Below are 20769 nucleotides of genomic sequence, written 5' to 3'. Positions count from 1 at the left end.
TTTGATAAATCTCTGAACACCTCTGCACGGCATATAATTAGCCAGGGCTACCATGTTGCTTTTTATTTAGCTGACACCGGCAGCGGCCTCCATTAATACTGCTGGCTTTGTAGGCCTCGGCATAAAAACAGACTCCTTCAGAAGCTCACCTGCAAGCCATAACTCAAACTAATGGTCTGGAACCAATCAGGTGAAATCCTGGTCACGTTAAAGAGCTATACACTCATTTAAACATCCCCCACTTTGGCTATAACTTTCCCCACATATGTTAAACATCCCCTGCTGTTTGGATGCACCATTTAAAGAGGTCTTTGACACCTGCAGATGCCACCCTACCCCCTCACAAACGGTGTCACTGACGCACCCCAAAAGGGCCCATGTACTTCATGATAAACAGCAGTGAGGTTGGCTGCAGCCATCTTTACCCTCTTGATTGGCTCCCTGGTGGCTTGAAGCATGAGTGTTAAAAGCTGGATCATATTGACTTCAATTTTACATGCTACTGATTGGTCATATTGGGGTGCGTGGGTGTTGTGGTCCTAGAGAGAGGCCTTTGCAGGTTATCCCACACTTATTATTGTTACTGCCAATTATCTTAAAAAAAGGTCTTTTAATCCAAAGTAAATATAGGTGTCCAGTAAATAAATGGAACCATGCAGACCCAGCTTGGGGACCCATATTTGGGTTCTGACCCATGGGTTAAACATTACCAAGTGGCTTTTGTCTCTACAGAACATCTTTTCAGCAGGAGGTAATGATACAGGAGTAATTGTTGCTCTAATATGAAGAGTTTGGATTCCCTGAATACAAATGTCTGAATAAATCTATAAATGATAAAATGGATCTCCAGCGAGAAACAAGAAATGAAGCCGGCCGTCGGTTTTCTCCAGATGGACGACAGCCAATATAGTGTAACAAACCCTACCAGACAGTCTCATTTAGCCTGAAAAGAGCTTTCACTATGCAGAACAGAAAACAGAACAGTCTTTTATGAGGCCACACACTCTACAGGGCTTCCGAGATCCCGGGAGGAAAAGCAGCAGTAACTCAAGAAAACATCAATGTACAAAACACACAATGCAGGGCATTCTATCCGCTTTCTTCAGCATGTAGCAAGTGAAAATTACATCCAAAAGATAACTGGATTATGTGTAAAAGAGCATTCTGTGCATATAAAGACATTCATACAAAGCTCCCCTTGCTAGACACAATGTCATACCAACTGATACTTGTGCTCCATAGGACCATGTGGGCAAACAGAATGTTAGCTCACATGCCAAGATGTCTTAACACTTGGATTGGCTGAAGCCAGAAAGCCCATTGCTTATTTAATACCTTTCCCTTGCCAGAAGGTCTTTTCTTTGGATCAAAGCAGAGTGCCACTGTCTGCTTAAACATTCCCTTTAATTAGAAACTATTTATCAGTTGTATGATTGGTAGATGTGAATACAGTAAAGCATTTTCTGCAACTGTATTTTCTAATCCTCTATTTTCTCATGTTCTCCAAAATTCAGGTATGTGACATATAAGAGGTCAAGTACATATGGCTGCCACCTGCCTGGATTTGATCGAGATTTGATGCCTGGTTTTCAGGAGGGTTGTCCGATTGGAGTGATGATGGCCAATTGCCACATCATCACTCCACCCCTTAAAGTCACAGTGCCGCCCCTGACATCACCTGCCCTGCTCCCATGATATCACAGCCCCCGCGCAACAAAGTTTCAGAAGATGAAAGGTGGAAATCCTACAAGTACATTAACTCTAGGAGGCCTGAGGGCCCCCAGCAGTGCTGCATTCATGTGCAGAATCCTTGTGGTGCACCTGCAGGTGAAAGAAAGTGCACCCAGCTCTGCTGTCACTAAATGAGCCATAAGTTGTAGCATTTCAAGCCTAATTATTTGTTATTAAGATCAAATTAGACAATCATAAGTCCAAATCTTAAGATGGCCATACACTGTAAGTTCCGCTTGTTTGGCAAGGTCGCCAAGTGAGCAGATCTTCTCCCGATAGGCACACCTACAGGTGGGCGATATCAGTTAAGCCGATGGGGTCTCCTATCCAATGGAAAAATCAAACCCGCCCGATCGATGACTGGACAATGATGATGTCGGTCGGCAGGCCCGTCGGTGGTGCCAATACATGGGCAGATAATCTGCCAAATTGGTCTAAAGGACCGATATTGGCAGCTGAAATCAGCCCATGTATGGGCACCTTTAGGATCATAAACAGGCATTACTAATATACAGGAGTAGAGTAACTAAAAGCGAAAAGAAGCTGGGTCAGTGACACCCATTGGAACATATACATGTTCCAATGGGTGTCACTGACCCAGCTTCTTGGTGTTCCTCAAGTAGGACCCTGATTACTATATTATAAAATATGTTGCTCGACACTCATCCCTGTAAGATGTTTGTCAAGAAAGGAGAGTCCAGTAAATGGATTTAGCAACAATGCAGAATAAATACCATCTCGAATGGAGGGCGTCTGGGTGTAATTTATCTTTTTCGCACTTTCATGTGGTTTACAAATCTAGTTTTTCACACGGAACAGAATGGAAAATATGTTTCACTCTATTTGGCCAAAGGTGTAGAACACACACCCACTGTTATATTCCTCATAAAGGAAATTCTGAGCAGGGCAATATGTTACTGTACGCCCAAAATGGACATGAGCTCAAATAAAAAACACAGGAGATCATATATTAATGGGGCAGAAGTGAACTCAGTAAACTCTGTGGGTCACAGTTGTTCCTTTATTGCTCTTTGCCCAGTTGGATATTTTATTCATTTTTCATACATTGTCTCCTAAACAGGTGACGCACAAGGCAAGGCTCGGTAAGAATAAAGTGCTGCCAAGCTGTCACATTAATGATCCCCAGGTGTTAACACCTGCCTATTTCAATTTGTTAATGGACCTGCTCATGCCGGAGGGAAAAACACGGAGGTTTCACAAACAAGCACTGTGTGTTCCATTACCCTACCCAAAGTAAGAACCGGCCTTATTTACATAATATCTCCATACAGCATATCCACCAGCCAAAATGGAGAGATCAGTACAACCACCAGCCCCGATGTCTAGTAACATCAGCACAGAAATGAGAGGGGGAAGAGATAGGGGAATATTCTGCCCCAAAGCACCTGCTACTAATTCCGGCTTTATGGTATAGCCCAGTGATCCCCAACCAGTGGCTCAGGGGCAACATGTTGCTCCCCAACCCCTTGGATGTTGCTCTCAGTGCCCCCAAACCAGGTAGTTATTTTTGAATTCCTGACTTGGGGGCAAGTTTTGGTTGAATAAAAACAAGATTTCCTACCACATAAAGCCCCTGTAAGCTGATAGGGTGCATAGAGGCTGCCTAATAGCCAATGCCAGCATAGGGGCTGATTCTCTGCCTGTGTTTATCTCCAGCCCAGTGTGGCCTATAGAGTTATATTATATCACTCTTATCTTCTGGCCGTTACCTATTCATCCCACTGCCTGGCTGGTGGAGAAGTGGCACCCTAGCAACTAGACAACAGGGTTAATTCCAGACTGAAGAGCTGCTGAGCAAGAACCTCACCAACAGACCAGCTTATCTTATCTTAGAATGCAAATATTCCATGAACACAAGGTTGAGTTACTTGTGAGACGCATCCAAGGACAGCTACTGGTGCACAACTGCCCTGTACGAGGGTGGCACACTTGTGATTACCTTGTCCTAGATGGCTGGATAATTCTAAAGTAGCATCGAAGGGACATATTTATCAAAGACATTTCGCCAGCAGTAAAGTCCTATGCTAGTGAATAGAGTTGTGGAGGTCTCTGTCTGTTCCCCCATAGACAAACATATCCCAAATGGACTGCACCTACACATTTATAAAACTTCAAGGGGTTTATGTAATATATTTTACTAAAGTTACATTATATGTGATAGGATTAACACAAATGAATGTGCCCACAGATATATGGATATATGTTGCTGTGTGTCCAGGGGGGTGAGCCACAGGTACCATGCAGGGAGTCAGTGCAGGACATTTCTTTATTTCTGTTCATAGGGGTACACAAAAGCACCTGTTCACTGTTCATAAAGCACACACCTAAATACATGATGGATATAATAAAAAAAAATTCCCTGTTAAGGGTCCATCTGTAAAAGGACAATGAAAACTAAGGGTGTATAGAGGGAAACTGAATTATAATTGGCAAGAAAGCAAAATTCCTAGGGTATAAATCAAAAGTGATGTACCTTCAACTGTACTTCAACTGTGTGTTGAGGAAACACCTGCCTTCTAAGCTGTGCTCCAAGCTGACAGACCTGCATTCCTTTGGCTGACATGGGGAGGTCTATTGATCAAAGGGTGAAATAGAGCCTGAGGGAAATAGCACAGCTCTCTATTACTTGTATTGGATTTTTTGAGTGATACATTTATCAAGGGGTGAAAGTGATAAGTACAACCGTAAAACTCCTATACAAGTGAACAGAGAGCTTTGAAATTTCCCTCTACTTTCAACCTTTGCCCTAAACCAAAAGCAAACACGAGAAACTGAATGTTTTGGGGATAATTTGGTATTTAGACATATCTAAAAATGATGGCTTTGCTGCATAACAAACAAAAAAAAAACATTGCAAGGTTGCACCAATTTTTACTCAGGAATATCTACTTTGACTAAACTTGTCTCATTGACATTGATCTTAGGTGTAGTACAAACAAGGTGGATTCAGACTAAACCAAAATACACACCTTCTTAAGCAACTGTAACCGTTTCAAAGGCTTGATACATAGGCCCCCTGCAAGCAGATCTATATACCAGCACAGTGGGTTCCATACTGATCTACTGTAACTGTTGGGTCTCATTCTTCTAAAGCCCCAGGCCCGGATTTGTGTGAAGCCCAAAAAGACCCAGGCCTAAAGCAGCAAAATTTTAAGTGTGGCTTGCCACCAGCTGGCCGCATCTACACTGGGAAATGGTCAAGGACATTCAAACAGCTGAAAGAGCAGAATTTGGTTTTTTTTAATTGGACCTGCTCCAATGCCAAAGATGGTCGTAGCAGCCCCATAAAAGCCCCTGTGCCCAGGAGCGCTGATGCCATGAGGTGAGCTGAGAAACTCGCCTCAGGTGGCAGCGCCCCATGAGTTACCAAGGGAGGCAAAAAGCCACTCCTGGTAACTTTAATAGCCAAATTTTGTTTTTTAAAATGAAAATTTGCCTCTTCTAGTGCAGGGAGTACAATTGCACTCTGCACTAGTGATGCAGCACCCCATAGACCCTTCCTTTGGTGCTTAAAAAGTAAGCGCTGGGGTCGGGGGGGGGGCAGCATCTTGAAAGCTGCCTGAGGTGGCATTAGGGCTAGAAACTGCCTGCCTGTGCCCTTCCAGTCCCTATTGGAGTGGGTTGCAAAGTGATTGACTCTAAATGGATGAGAAAATGGCGCTGCAAGCGACAGGGTACATGTGAGTGGGGTGGGGGTGCAATGTTGAAATCTACCCCTGACTCCCCTGAAATCCACCCCTGATATTAAAAATAAAAAATATAATGCTAAGTAGTATTTGCTTCCCTCTAGCTATCCCCTCCATTGCTGGTCCATTGTGATATTGTTGCAGCAATCATTCCCTGCAGCCAAGACTCCAATTCCCTTACCATGTACAATACCAATTACAAAAAAACTTTCAAATAATTGACAATATTTTATTTGGAAAGTTGCTTCGAATTACATTTTTTATCATGGCTCCAAAAATGCATTTTTTTATTAATTGGCATTCCACTGTATAATTTAATAAGTATCTAAGCCTCGCAGTATGGCAGCTGATAGCCATCAGTCAGACTGGCAGGCACCTCATTGAGCTTATTAGTGAGTCCAGTGGTTTTTCGTCTATTCAGGAACTTAATAAGATTTTTTGGGAGTAGTCGCTGAAGGACACAGACGGGGCCCTCACACCCCTCCCAGTTTTTTTAAACCTGTTTGCCAACAGTGGCAGCTAATGAAACAGATGAGAATTTTATAGCCACAAGTAAGTACTCGCAATGCTCTGCATACACACGTTCGACTGGTTCTGCAGGTAACCTAATAGCGCGCTGATTATAGGCTTCCCACACAACACTGTTGCTTCAGGTAGCTCTTGGTATGAGTTACATTATTGAAACCAATCTTCTGAGAAACAGCTTTTCTACCCTGAAAAACCATCGGTACTGAGAAGGGAAAAAAAGCTGTGTGAACTTGTACAATATGCTTCTGGCTACAGAATATAATAGGGTTCTTATATATACTGTATGCATTGGTCTATAATTAACTTGTATTACATGCCCTAGATGCGTATTTAGTATTTTACATATTAGAGGTAATTTACTACGTGCAAAGCACATTGCAAAGTGCAAAAAACAGGGTCAAACCACCATATCGTAGGCGGGTGGGGGCAATATTAGCTGCCAAAGCAGCCACTCACCACAATGTCCCAGTCCCATTATAAACACTGCGCCACTGCCTATACACTCTCGCACCCTCTGCCCACCCTCTCCAGAGGCAACAGATATGGGGGGTTGGATGTGGGTATATAAATCTTTGGACCAGGTTGGTGAGGGGTTGGATTAGGGCTGGCCCTGAGTTTAAAAATCTTTGACCCACACATGACAGAAAAGACACTTTTGCATCTCATCATCTAAGTCACCTCCTCTATACTAATTTACCATATAAGTCACAAGCAAATGTTCCCTACTACAGGTGGGAAAAATACACTGGTAACTTTTCATAGGAAATTAGCACCAAGAGAAAATTCACCTGATGCACTAAGGTGGCCATACATGGGCAGATTTAATCTGCGGATTCAGGGCCTTCAGACCAATTCGCTTTTCTGCCTGTGTATGGGGCCCTCCCATAGGCATACTTGACCAATATTTGGACAAAATCGTCAGATTGAGGATTGTATGAGTTTTTTTGACATATTCCCATAGTTATAATTTGATTGTTTGGCCCTAGGGGCAAACGCTTGGATTGACCAAATGATTGGATTAGCCTGATATCGGACACCTTAGGTGGGCATATCTAGAGAAAGATCTGTTCGCTAAATGAGCAGATCATATAGAATATGGCCACCTTTAGGCAAAGAATAAAATTCACACTTTTATAAATATGCCCCAACAAGTCATTAGGTATTATATCCAGGGGTCTTTGCTACCTTTTATTCTCAATAAAATGACAGGCAGGCAGAGGAAATTCTCCAGGACACACTTTTCCCATTGCCTCCCATATTACCTTAAAAAGATTTTGAATTATAAGGGGATATATAAACCATAAAATACATTCTGTCCAATGAAAGAAAATGTAAATCTAAACAATATTTTTAGTGGCTATAAAGTTATTTGTAAATGTAACTGAAAGCAAAATTATTCTGCCCCTTTCTCCACTTCTCTTTCTGTCTCTTGAAACAATGCAGCAGAAGTGCCCCCCCCCCCGGTGAGGTCTGTGATGATGTGTGGTGGTGGGGGGGACGCAGCAAGCAGCGGTGGGGGTATAAGGGCCGAGACTAAGGGTAGGCCACATATTGAATCCACATTCTGCGTGGCTAATTAGCCATTCATTTAGATGCATGCTGCGTGGCTGCACATAAATGGGTGCAGTCTGCAGCATGCATCTAAATTAATTGCTAATTAGCCACGCAGGATGTGGATTCAATATGTGGCGGTATTAAAGAAGTGAGGTAGCAACCCATTCAGGATGTGGATTCAGTATGTGGCAGGGATGAAGTAGCAACTCAACTGGCAGACAAAAGAGATGGATGCTTAGCCTGATGGGAAGAGGCAGATAAAATAGGTAAATGTCTGGCCCTACAAAAGTCAGAACCACCAGGGCAGAGAACAGAAAGGCATTACAATAGCAGTTATATAGCTACAATTAACTTTAAAACCACTGAAAATGGGTAATGAATCAATAATGGAAAGTCACTTGGAATTACATTTTCTTTCATTGCAGAAAATGTCATTTTTTGGGTTCCATCCCCTTTAATGAAACTGTTTTTAGGAAGCTCTTGTGATTAGAAGCTAACGCTTCCCTGTGGAACCTCACACAGACTGCAATGAATGCAGGGGTTACTAGAGTAACCTTGAAGGCTCAAGGAGGCATGGAAGGAGTACAATGAGTCTCTATAGAGATGCAGAAAGCTTGTGAAGGCTTTGTGATGAACAAACACGGGTGCATTCCTGAACAGCCACTTCTGGAAGCTCATATGTTCTGCCCTCGCACAGCCGCAGATCTCTCACTCTGCCTTAGTTCATGTAAGGCCTGAAGGGTCGGTGCTGGGTTGAAGTTTAACTTGACTCTCTTTGTGCAGGGACTGGAAAGTAAATTGAGGGACCTGCCTTGCAAAGCAAAGTTGAACCCTTTGAACATACTTATCTTTATGCACCCAGCTTGTACTTTTCCTGCAATGTTTTTTTTTATATATATATTTATATGAGTGTATATGTGTCTGCACATATATACATAATTAAACATCTTTGTTTAGGTATTTGCATTTATACAAACAGGGTCGGACTGGGCCGCTGGGACACTGGGAAAAAACCCGGTGGGCCCTGGCGGCCCAGACCCAACCCTTGCCGGCGCTCCCCCGGGTGACCCTTCCTCCCCTGACTCGTTAAACTTATACAAACTCAGGGGAGGACGTCGGGTGTGGGACCCTGCGGGGAGTTAGGGAGGCTCAGTGGGGTCCCCTACAGGGGGTTAGGGGGTGCACGGGAAGCGGCCGGGCGGGGGCACCTGCAGGAGCCCCGGTGAGCCCTGCACCCCCCAGTCCAACCCTGTATACAAAGCATTGAAATGTGCCCCAAATTTGCCTTCTACATCTTCTATTTGTGAATGTTACAAGTAGAATTGGTTATTTATGGAGAATATGGCACCCCACACTCACATATATATACAGTATATGCAACTATACAGAGATATTATGTGCATGCAGCTGATAATACCTGATACATAACCCCAGCTTCCTGTAGAATATATTGATTTTATAATATAGTATTTTATTAAAGTGTAACTAAATCTGAGATGTGGGCTGAGTGCAAAAACCTCCTGGCATCATGCCTTTTAGTGCTGATTCATACATTCCAAGACCTATGGGGCTAACACGGGTGACTAGAGAAGCCCCCTGTGCAGAGTTCCACTTGGGAGGGACTCTTGTGATTCTCTCCAATCTGGCTACAGAATAGCAGAGAAATTTAGGAGACTTGTAGGGGTTGCTTAAACTCTTGCCTAGTCCTCGCCATGAACAAATCATGAAGTTCAATATACAGGGAGCCCTCTTGCTATTTGGTTTTAACCTGACACTGAATATGGTTAAATGCACCCCTGCAGAGCAAAACCAGGGCCCATAGTGCTTCCAGCTGCCTCTTGGAGTGCATTGATCAGCACTAATGTCAATCATTAACCTTTCTTTTGTATAGACTACTGCATTCCTAATTGCACTTTCCATGGGGACACTGTGGTGTAACAATGGCACAGCCCCCTTCAGTGACCATGTGGCTTTCAGCCCCCTAACGATCATCAGAATAATCTGGACCTAGTTAGAGTAAAAAATGATTGGTTATTTACATTAGATCCTAAAAAATACCAGCTACAATCCTGGCATCAGATGTGACTGTATCTACTGAAAGGAAATGTAATTCTAAGCAACTCTCCTATAAACATTCATGACATATTTTCCTGATATTTGTAACAAGGGTTGCTATTGAAAGCAGTATCTGTCTGTCCTGTTTCTGTTCTCTGCCCTGGTAACATTTGAAATCAGAAGCCTCGTTAACAGACCTGTAATGCACAGCATTACTACATTATTGCATTTAAGAAAGAGAACCAGCAGTGCAGGAAGGGGCAGACAAATATGGTTTCCTATTGCAATTACATTTAAAAATAACTGTAAAATTACTGTATGTTTTAAAATTAATATATACTGGAAATTTGCAGATATTTACATTCTCTTGAATTAGTCACACATTCCTCTTTGGGTTTACATCCCCTTTAACTTCAGGCGCGTGTGTGTGATTTTGGAACTGACGTGTAAGTGTCATGGAAGTGTGGAAAAGAATGCAACTTGCTTTCCTTGTCACTAACAAATTAGGGCTGAACCTCTCAAGGCGAGGGGCCCCTCTAGGGAGGGGGGTATCAAATAGATCTTTCCATTCAGGTGTTCGGTCTGACATCTGATAGGGTCTTCTCCGAAGCTTCAGAGCTTGATGAAACCTGTGAGTGTTGCAGTGGAAATGCCATTGCTTCCACGGCTCAGTGCCAGATTCAGAGCGCTGTTTCATCTTGCATTTCGCAGAACAAAGCCCCAGTTTGCACAACCAAACATTCCTAAAGTTACAGAGTAACTAAATGTGGTAGGGGAGCTGCGGATCCAAACTGATACTCAAATATATAAAGTAATTATATGGACTCCTAGACTGACATATACTGCTCAATCCTGTTACTGATTTGGCCATTTCCGAACAAGTCAGCCCCTATATGGGGCAAAAAGAACTTCCTCCTGACCAGATATTATAGGATGGATGAGGAATATCTGTAAACCTAATTGGATGAGAACCACATCAGCACACAGATGCGGTTTCCTCCTGGTGGGTTTCCATAGGCCCCTTTGGTGCCTTGATATTTGGTCCAGAGACCAAATGACAAGATTCATTTTGCCCATCACTTGGCCTAATCAAGTAAACATCTGCTCAAACAATGAGATCTTCATAATGTGTATGTGATTGGAGTTTGAATATATACCGTATATACTCGAGCATAAGCCGATCCGAGTATAAGCCGAGGTACCTAATTTTACCTAAGAAAACTGGATAAACTTATTGACTCGAGTATAAGCCTAGGGTGGGAAATGCAGCAGCTACTGCTAAGTTTCAATAATCAAATAAATAATAAAAGGACACTCTGCGTGACCCCGTGAACTCTTAATAAATATATCATGTTGACAGCTTGATAACTTTAGGGAAAGAAAAATGCTACAGCAGCAGACAAAAGCAAGTTTGGGAAGGGTAAGGAAGCTGCCATACTAATAATGAGCCATATTTTTTTTAATAACGTTGTGAAGCTTAGTAGGGTGAAACTTGGCAGAATGATACCTGCATTTGTAAGAAGACCTACTGGAATACAGACACAGGTACTTGCTAGGCAGGATCTGAGTTTGGGCATAATGTGCATAATGTGCTGTCATCCCTCTCAGAAAAAGTAGCCAGATCCAGGCAAACCCCTTCCTCCTTCCTAGTTAGTACCTGTGTTGGCGTTCTTCCCCAGCGAGTCACTGCGTTGGCATTCATTGCGCGCACCCCCCCCCCCAATAAGGTATTTGCACAGTCTCTTAGCTAAATGCAACACCAAAGGGAGAATCTTTACTGCAGCTGGTTTCAGTGGTTAAACAACAAAACAGGCTGGGACTACTTTGGAATTGGGCAAAAGTATGACTACAGTGCTCCCCAAAACGGTTATTTATAGGTCCTTTGTTTCCTAGCTAGTAGCTGTCCATCTATCAGCGCACCCCTATGTAAGCTGCCGTTTCCAAAATTTTTGTGGTCTGCAAACAAATGCACAAATAAACCACTAACTCTATGAACTGACGTTAGTACCTGTGTTGGCATTCTTCACCCGCTAGTCACAGCGTTGGCGCATACGGGGGGTTGCCAACGAATGCAAGTGAGTCTTTATACCAGTGGTCCCCAAACAGCCCTCCACGACCATTTACCCAGCCCCCTGCCCCCACTCCCTTCTCCCTAGTTAGTACCCGTGTTGGCATTCTTCCCCAGCGAGTCACCGCGTTGGCGCGCAACATGATGATGTCACCGCGTTACGCGCCAACGTTGTGACTCGCTGGGGAAGAACGCCAACACGGGTACTAACTAGGGAGAAGGGAGTGGGGACAAGGGGCCGGGTAAATGGCCGCGGAGGGCCGTTTGGGGACCACTGGTATAAAGACTCACTTGCATTTGTTGGCAAACCCCCGTATGCGCCAACGCTGTGACTTGCTGGGGAAGAACGCCAACACAGGTACAAACAATGGAGTGGGGACAGGGGGCCGGGTAAATGGCAGCGGAGGGCCGTTTGGGGACCACTGGTATAAAGACTCCATATGTTCGCGGGGGGGGGGTGATGTTGCTCGCCAGAATGCCAGTAAGTTATATCTTCAAATCCATATACTCTAGTATAAGCAGAGGGTGACTTTTTCAGCACATTTTTGGTGCTGAAAAACTCGGCTTATACTCGAGTATATACGGTAGATAATGATAGATAGACAGATAGATAGATCTAGAACAGTGAGGTGCTTATTTTTAAATTCCTGCATTGGAGGCAAGTTTTGGTGGCATAAAAACCAGGTGAACTGGCAAACAGAGACTCATGTAGTCTGCCAGTCCACATAGGGGCTACCAAATAGCCAATCTTAGCCAGTGCCGCTTCTGCCATAAGGCAGCAACTTTACCTCAGGCAGCAGTTAATGGCCAGTTACCAGGGATGGCAAAAAGCTGTCTCTGGTAAGAGCTGAATTTTCGTTTTTCTTTTTTTTTTTTTAGTGATGGGGTCCCCTCTGGACCTGCTCTGATGTTTAAATTGTAAGTGAGGAGAAGGAGAGGGGCCATCATCAGTCTCAGGATCACCACTGATCCCAGCCCTTATTTGGCAACCCAAAAGGTAAAAAAAGGTTGGGGACCCCTGATCTAGGAGCATGAAACACCATGTGATCTTCCAGCTTAGAGCAGGGATTATTTAATTATTTTTCCTCGTTAACTTTTAACCCTTTCTAACCCTATAGTGCATGTGGTCCACATTTCAATTTAACCTCTAGTCAGTGCCATATCTGCACTGGTTCTCAAGTACCTGCTGTAGATTGTACATTTAAGGCCATTTCGGTGCATGCTAATTGCAGTGAATTTGCTGGCATTCAAAGGGTTAAACGACAAGCTACGAGGCATGTACACATATCTGTCTCAACTCCCCAGCAGGATATATACATATGCCCAGTAAATAGTCAAAACAAAACTGTATAATTCTGTAGTCTGGTTAAAATCAATGTCTTATAGAGCGAGGGCCACATATTGTTGCAATATAATAGACAATACATATATATTAGTGTGTGTGAGAGAGGTGGTACCGCTATATACTGCTGAGTACAGTAGCCACATGTATGTAGGCTTATCTGGGATCCCATTGCCGTTCCTTTCTTCCAATTTTTTCTATTTTTCTTCCTCTTATTCTATATTTATTCTATATTTTTCTTTATAATTCTTGTTTTTATCTAATTCTTCTGTTTTTTTCACCTTCTCTCCCCTTCTCCATTTCCCCATTTTTTTTCCTTTCCTTTGTCTCCCACCTTCACCTTGTTTATTTTTGCTCTAATTTTAATAACCTACCCCCAACAATATGCCCTTTTTTCCTCCCTCTTTCAGCTTTTCCTCTAACACTTCTTTTTTCCCCCATACTTCAGTATATCTTATTTCCCCTCTGCCCCTATTCTTCTGACTTTGCCCTTTTTTCTAATGTTCTTTTCTTTGCAGACCCACTTTTTATTTTCTGCTCTCCCTTACTTATATTTCTCTTCTATCCTCCAACATGCCCTTAATGTTACTCTTCTGCTCTATCTCCTAAATTTTTGTCCACTCTTGCCATTTTTTTTCTTAAACCCATTTTTTCTCTTATCTGCTACCCTTATCCATTTTAACGTCTCTTCTTCTTTTCTCTTTCTTTTTCTTCACTCCACTTTTATGTTCATCATCTTCTTTACTTCTCAGCTCTAACCTCCATGTATTCTCTACATTTGTACTATTTTTTCTCCTCCCATAGCTTCCATTCTATGACCCATACTCTAGCACTCATCTTCTTGTTAACGCCTTCCTTCCAGATTTATCACATTCTGTCCCTTTCCCCTGTGTGGTCTGCATAGCGTGAGCACTATTATTAAATAGAGCTGTCAGACTGTAGCCCCTGGGCTTAGTTTGTTGGAAATCACCGATTTAGAATGATAACAATTCAGAGAATCAGGTCGGTGTATACAGAGTCAGAGACAATATACTCACTTCCATCCTTAGCGCTGCAATATCTTGGTCATAGTGTTCCAGGAGGTTTGGAAAGAACGTCATGTTATAATTCATTCCTGTGCATCTGGGCACGGTGATGGGTTCACATGTGAACAGGCTGTGACTTTGCACAAGTGGCAGTAGCAGTGTCACAAGTAGCACCTTGCCTAATCTAGCTGCCATCTTTGTACAGCAGATGCTCTGTTCATGGAAGTAACAGCCAATCAGATCCATGTGTCAGCAGCTAGCACAGGAGTGTTCCATTCATAGAGGACATCAGTATAGACCTATGGTGGTGCTCCAGTGTAAATGCACAGTGTCAACCAGTGAAAACTCATGGAGTTTATATTTGGCAGACATCCTGTTAATATAAAAGGGATAAAAAAAAACTCAATGGTAGGAAATGACATTCTGTGTTACACAATGAAACAAAGTTTTTTTTTTAGTATTATCTGTTTCCATCCTAATATTCTAAATAAGAATACAGAATGTAGAACCAAGGAAGTCCCAGCCCATGACGCACTGCAGATCAGAAAGCACATTATACATGCAGACATATTGCATTAAAGTAATAGGGTCCTTGGCCAAGTCTGGATGCTTTTCAGTACCATGAAATACCCTTCCCCATGCAGGTAGAAAAGCTGACTACAGAGTTGCGCATATAAGGTCCATTTTAGTTGCTGACTCAGCCCTTTTAGACTGTGTTGGGACCAAAGCAGCGACCTGCCCAACCAAAGCATGGTCAAGGATCAGCCAGATGTCTCTTGGGTAGGCTTAAAAATGTCAGCAGTCATCTCCAAGTGGGTCTGCATGGAGTACATAGTAGTCTAAAAACCCCCTTTCCCCTGCAGAGGAGGAGGTCATGCCCTTAAATTTGACTGCCTTTTAAAGACAAAAATAAAAGGAAATGATACCCTGCTAATTATAAAAAGAGCATAGGTAAAGTATCTATTACTTAAGCTGAAGGCAGCCCAGTGCTCTGAATTACATAGATTCCTTATCTGGAAAACCCCACCAACAGCATAACTGAGGATGATGGGTGTTAATAAAAGTAAGAATAAAAACATTTTTATGACGCTTTTTCCCATGGCACTCAAAGCGCTTAATACATTACTGATTGAAGATATGCTTCTTATTGTATTCAAAAAGCCTGGATGAACAGATATGTCTCGAGTCTGCTTTTAAAAACACCCACAGAAGATGCCTCTCGGGCTGCATATGGCAACATGTTCCATACTGAAAGCACGAGACCCGAAGGATTTTACTGCAACTCTGGGCACCTTGACTATTCCTCAGTCTTGAGAACTAGGGATAGGAGGTAACGTAAGCAATGAGAAGTTCTTTCAGATAAACAGGGCCGTGATTATTTAGAGATTTAAAAGGCGAGAAGGCAAATTTTGAACAGAATCCTTCATTTAACTGGAAGCCAGTGTAGGGAGTGTAGAACTGGGGTATTGGTGGTGTAGTTAGCGCTGTAGATAAGTAGTAGTAAATAGCAGGAGTTTTAGATTCCTGAGACTTCGGATTGCAGGAGTAGGAAGGAGTGCTAAAGACAGGTGTTTTGGGATGGGTGGCTAGACAGCCAGCACAGGAGAGCCAAGAATAAACTCCAAATTGGCCTTAGGGGTAAGTCATGTGACCAAGTACTGGACAATTGTGGCTTATCTATCTCTGAATAAGTGCAGGCTACACCCCTGTGGGAGAGATACACAGGCAGATAAGCAGGCGGCGGCTAGTAACCTTGCAGCCCTGCTGTCATTGCACTTCAGCCACTGAAAGGTTGCAGGGGGTTGGCCAACACCAACTCACCTAGAATCCCTATCATAATCTATACCAACTCTTCACAACTTCTCCTACCTACCATCATCCAACTAGGGCCACCACTCAGGAGAGTCCTACCTAAGCCCTATTAAAGAGTTGCAAATATTGAAATGTCATCAGCTATTGGAGAGCACTCAAAGAAAGAAATAAAAGAAAAGGGACTAGTCAGAGCAAACAGTAGGGCAGTTCCCACTCAAATGAACAAATAAACATGCAGGCAAATGATTTCCATGCAGAATACCTTATGCCAGTGTGTTTTACTGAGCCCTACGTATATGTAGTAACACTAGGGCCTAGGTTATAGCCGCTATATTGCTCATACAGATAACCGATGTTATGTAAATTGCTCCATGTCACTATCCTGGTGGGTGATCACTGCAACAACAAAGCTATTAGAGAAAGAGCAATATCTTCCATTTATTCATCTCTGATGAAAGCCCTTACAGACCCTTCTCTTTGTCTCTGGAGCATTATTTACAAAACATGGGTCAAAGAACTGAGTGCAAAAGTGAGCACTATTTACAAAACATGAGGCAAATAGGCGAGTGCAAAAATCAGGTGAAAAGTGCCCTCCTTTTTGCACTTTGTGTTGCGCTACTAGTCTACAGGTTGCGTCTACCAGTGCTACAGGTGCAAGTGCTCTGTGTATGGGCCCTGTGCTCTGTGTATGGGCCCTTACAGGTGCAATAGTTGCCCCCCATTATCCCACCAGTACTTGTGCCTATAGCATTGGTAAATGAGCCCCACTTGCTCTGATCTTGAATTTTGATCTAAAAATCCTTGCCATAAAGCAATACAGTGATGTTGTGTTGTGCCAAAAAGGAAGTAGAAACACATGGCTACTAAAAAATACACTTTTTTAAGAAATAAACTACACCGTTTTACATAACATTATACTTCATGAGCCTTATTTGAACACAAGACAATTAGACTGACCCATGAAAACCACAAGACCCTCTCACATTGCCATTGCAGTTGAAAAGCATCAGATAAGTATTGGCCAGCGTGACCAAGTTTCACTAGGATTGTCCCTTTGTGACAAGTGAATGTGGCTGAAAGTGCTCTGTCTGGTCTGTATGACCCTAGGCAAATCCTTCCGTCTCCGGCTGTGCAGATCAGATGGGTAGCACACTGACACCTCAGTTCAGACCAGCTCTCTATTCACTTGTAGAGGATCTTAGGGGGCATATTTATCAAGGGGTGATAATTGAGTTCAATCTACATACAGAAGGATATCATCCCGCAGGCACCTGACAAGCTCTAACACATTTGCCCCAATGTGACGCCTACAAAGCTCTGAGTGACATTAGCACGCTCACATTGATTCCCTGCAGCCAAATAGTTTCGGATTTTGTCAGATTTAGGTCAGATTTCTCATTCCTGTCCTGGCCATTTTCATTCTCCCCTTACCACCCCTATATGTCCCTAGGGCAGGCCAGCCGATGGGATTGAAACATAATGCCCCAGGCCCACCTGCAAGGTCCTAGTTGCTAAGCATCATGGGAATTGTAGTTGAAAGTATAACAACAGAGCAGTATCCCTAAGCTGTATCATTCTGCGCCCTTTCCCAGGCTACAGGAAAGCCCTATGGATACACAGTATCGCACAGAGTATATTCTATCCACCCCTGGATCTAATATAACCCTCCCACCATGGGAGATACAGGACTTTATACCAAAAGTAGGACCCCACTACCCATCCAGCCAATAGAAAGTGTCACACCATGCTCACTTTGCTCACCAGGACCAGCGCTGAGAGTGTGTATTGGGGCACAATCCTCCTCTGCCTGTTTGTTCCTATTTGGGAGACGCACACAGGCTGTTGCTTCTCTTTCCCACAGCAGTGGAACTGGGAGGCACTGGGAGGACTGGGCTGCTCCAGGTTTGAAACTCCCTGCCTCCTTGGTCTCAGTGCAATGTGATTGGCCCAAGGTTTCCAAGCCAACCCTCCCGCCCCTCCTGCACAGTGACACAGCACAACCCTCCTAAACCCTACAGCCTTTGTGTGTGTGTGTGACCTGTTAAGGAAACAGTGGCTGCCCTAATTAACCCTCACAGTTCTGGAGCAGGTCGCTCAGGTGCATATGTCCTGGGGGCAAGAACAGGCAACTTGAGCATCAAAGGGCAATCACAGTTCATAAGAAACAAATATTATTTGATTGAATGTAACTACAGGTATGGGACCTGATATCCAGAATGCTTAGGACCTGGGGTTTTCCGGATAAGGGATCTTTCTGTAATTTGGATCTTTATGACTTACATCTGCGAAAAATAATTTAAATATTGAATAGACCCAATAGGATTGTTTTGCCCCCAATAAGGATTAATTATATCTTAGTTGGGATCAAGTACAGGTACTGTTTTATTATTACAGAGAAAAGGGAATCATTTAACCATTAAATAAACCCAATAGGGCTGTTCTGCCCCCAATAAGGGGTAATTATATCTTAGTTGGGATCAAGTACAGGTACTGTTTTATTATTACAGGAAAAAAAGGAAATAATTTTTAAAAATTAGAATTATTTGCTTATAATGGAGCATATGAGGAATGGCCTTTGCGTAATTCGGAACTTTCTGGATAACGGGTTTCCGGATAAGAGATCCCATGCCTGTAATAGGATTTGTTGTGTCACTTGCCCCTTGCCGAGGGAGAGTTGCACATGATGCGATTGCGCCAGGAGGCATTAAATTGTGCGATTGCGGATGCACTTTGTTGCTAATGAAAAATTCCAGTACGGCATCAAAATGATGTCTGCGCATCTACTGTAATGTTTATTGTCACCCCAAAGGTGGCTAAAGTCTGCAGTTAGAAACCTGGAATTACTGCCTTTGGGGTGACAGTATCTCCATGGATCCACTTGCAAGTGATTGATCAGAATAGACTGGGTGGGTGCAACAGAGCTAGGCACAAATGCGTGTAAGTGTGGGGCACGTGTTTAGGTGCAGGTACCTTTAAAGGGGTTGTTCACCTTTGAGTTAACTTTTAGTGTGTTGTAAAGAGTGCTATTCTGAGACGATTTGCAATTAATCTTTATTATTTTTTATTATTTGCAGTTTTTGAATTATTTAGCATTTTGTTCAGCGGCTCTCCAGTTTGGAATTTCGGCAACTATGGGGGTGCTAGAGTGCAACTTACCTTAGCAACCAGGGAGTGGTTTAAATGAGAGACTAATATATGAATAGGAGAGGACCAGAATAGAAAAAATAAGTTATAAAAAGTAACAACAACAATAAAACTGTAGCCTCCCAAAACAAATATTGTTTGGCTGCTGGGGTCAGCAACACCCATATGAAAGCTGCAAAAAGTTAGAAGAAAAATACAAATAATTAAAAAAAATATACAAAATAAATAATGTATAATTGGCCACTCTGTAACACTTTAAGGAATAGTGTCAATATGCAGAATGGCTGTGTTTATGTTTGTGTGACCCTATACTGTGTGCCCTCACTGGGTGCATATGTATAATATAGACTGTGCCATCCTGGAGTACATGGGTAGCAGTATTTGCCTACAGCTGAACCTATTCCCAGTATTCCCAGTATTCCCAGTGTGCCTTTGCATATGAATTAAGCAGCCTGCGCCCTAAGGCAGTATAGTACATATGCGCTAAATCCAGGACATACGGGAGCAAAGCGCTGAGGAACTTGAAACATATGGGAGGCAGGAACTGGAAATCTCCATGGGTATCCGGCAGACTGGCACCAAATATATAAGAATCCATCTCTACAATGCAAGTGACCGAAACAATACATATTTGCAAAGAATATTGGTTTAAAGTTGTGTTGAACATCTTACATGCTCTTTTTATAATTAGACATATTTTCCTTTTATTTTGTCTTTAATAGGCAGTGGAATATAAGGAACTCCTCCTCCTTGACAGGGAGAGTCAATCTTTAGTATTCACACTATTAGAGAACTACAACTCCCAGCATGCTGTTCCACAAGAGAGTCATTTAAAAACAGATGGAGCATTGAATATTATTCTCTATATATTTTTAATGAAAGGGGGTTATGTGAGCCCAGATACACTGGACCTTTTCCTTGCTTCTTATAGCACCTATACAGCACCCCTGTACCATGTACTTTGGACTTCTCCCATCCTTCCCTGGTTATTCAGAAACTGACTACACCGCTCTGCATACATCCCTTAGGTCAGACATTTTGTCCTTGCATCTGAACCCAGAACCAGCAGTCTCCATCCTTAAACACTACCATGGTTACCCACTGCCAGTGTGCACCAGTGATACACCACTTCTCCTGCCCAACTGATCGCTCTGATACAGCATTCCTGCCCATCATGTGTGTCCATCCCTGCGATTGGCCAGACCTAACCCCTCTCTATACAATCTCTGTCCCCCTGTTCTGGTTGGTGTATGTTCAGCTGCTCAATGTTATATTGCACTCTCTGGCCACAATAAAAATGGAGGTGCTGTTCTGCTGTTGAGTTATAACACCTGTCACCCTGCTTGGTTAATGCTCAAGCTTGCGGATCATATTGGCAGACACAAGTATGTGCCAACAGATCCAGCGCTTGAAGTGTTAATTGGGGCAATGTATATTTCTTTTCCAGGACTTGAGCTGTCTATAAACAGCCAGATCTACTCATTTGGCAAGGCTGCCAAACATGGAGATTTGCCCATTCTTGTCTTGATCTGACAAACTAGTTGAAAATGCTCTGCATCATGCTCTGTACCTAACTTACCCAGGTTCAGGAGTGGCACGTACAACGTCTGCACAGAAATGCCCAGGCACATCCCTAATTTGCCCGGATATCTACAAATTTTCTAGTAAGCCTTGCCTGTTTTGGGGCCTAGGAATTTGGACTGTGTTGTTAGCAATAGGACCATTGGGAGGTGTGATTACATGGAGAGGGTCAAGGAGAAATTAGTGGTTTGACACCCTCCACCTTGTAACCCACTCCAGACA

At 43.0% G+C, this 20769-nt stretch overlaps 1 protein-coding gene across 4 annotated transcripts in view; it reads right to left on the bottom strand.

Annotated features, from left to right (window-relative positions):
* Positions 1-17708, bottom strand: part of fzd6 (frizzled class receptor 6) — a 28723-nt gene extending 11015 nt beyond the window's left edge. The window contains exons 1-2 of one of the 4 annotated variants that reach the window (XM_031903284.1): positions 17566-17708; positions 14023-14383 (exon numbers count right to left, since the gene is read on the bottom strand). In XM_031903284.1, the coding sequence (XP_031759144.1) occupies positions 14023-14256 (234 nt within the window). In that variant the 5' untranslated portion in view covers positions 14257-14383; positions 17566-17708. 4 annotated transcript variants of the gene reach the window in all.
* Positions 17709-20769: the final 3061 nt, after the last annotated feature.

Source organism: Xenopus tropicalis, chromosome 6 (assembly GCF_000004195.4).
Source record: "Xenopus tropicalis strain Nigerian chromosome 6, UCB_Xtro_10.0, whole genome shotgun sequence".
NCBI classification, from domain to species: domain Eukaryota; kingdom Metazoa; phylum Chordata; class Amphibia; order Anura; family Pipidae; genus Xenopus; species Xenopus tropicalis.
This window is presented reverse-complemented; position numbering and strand designations above follow the sequence as displayed.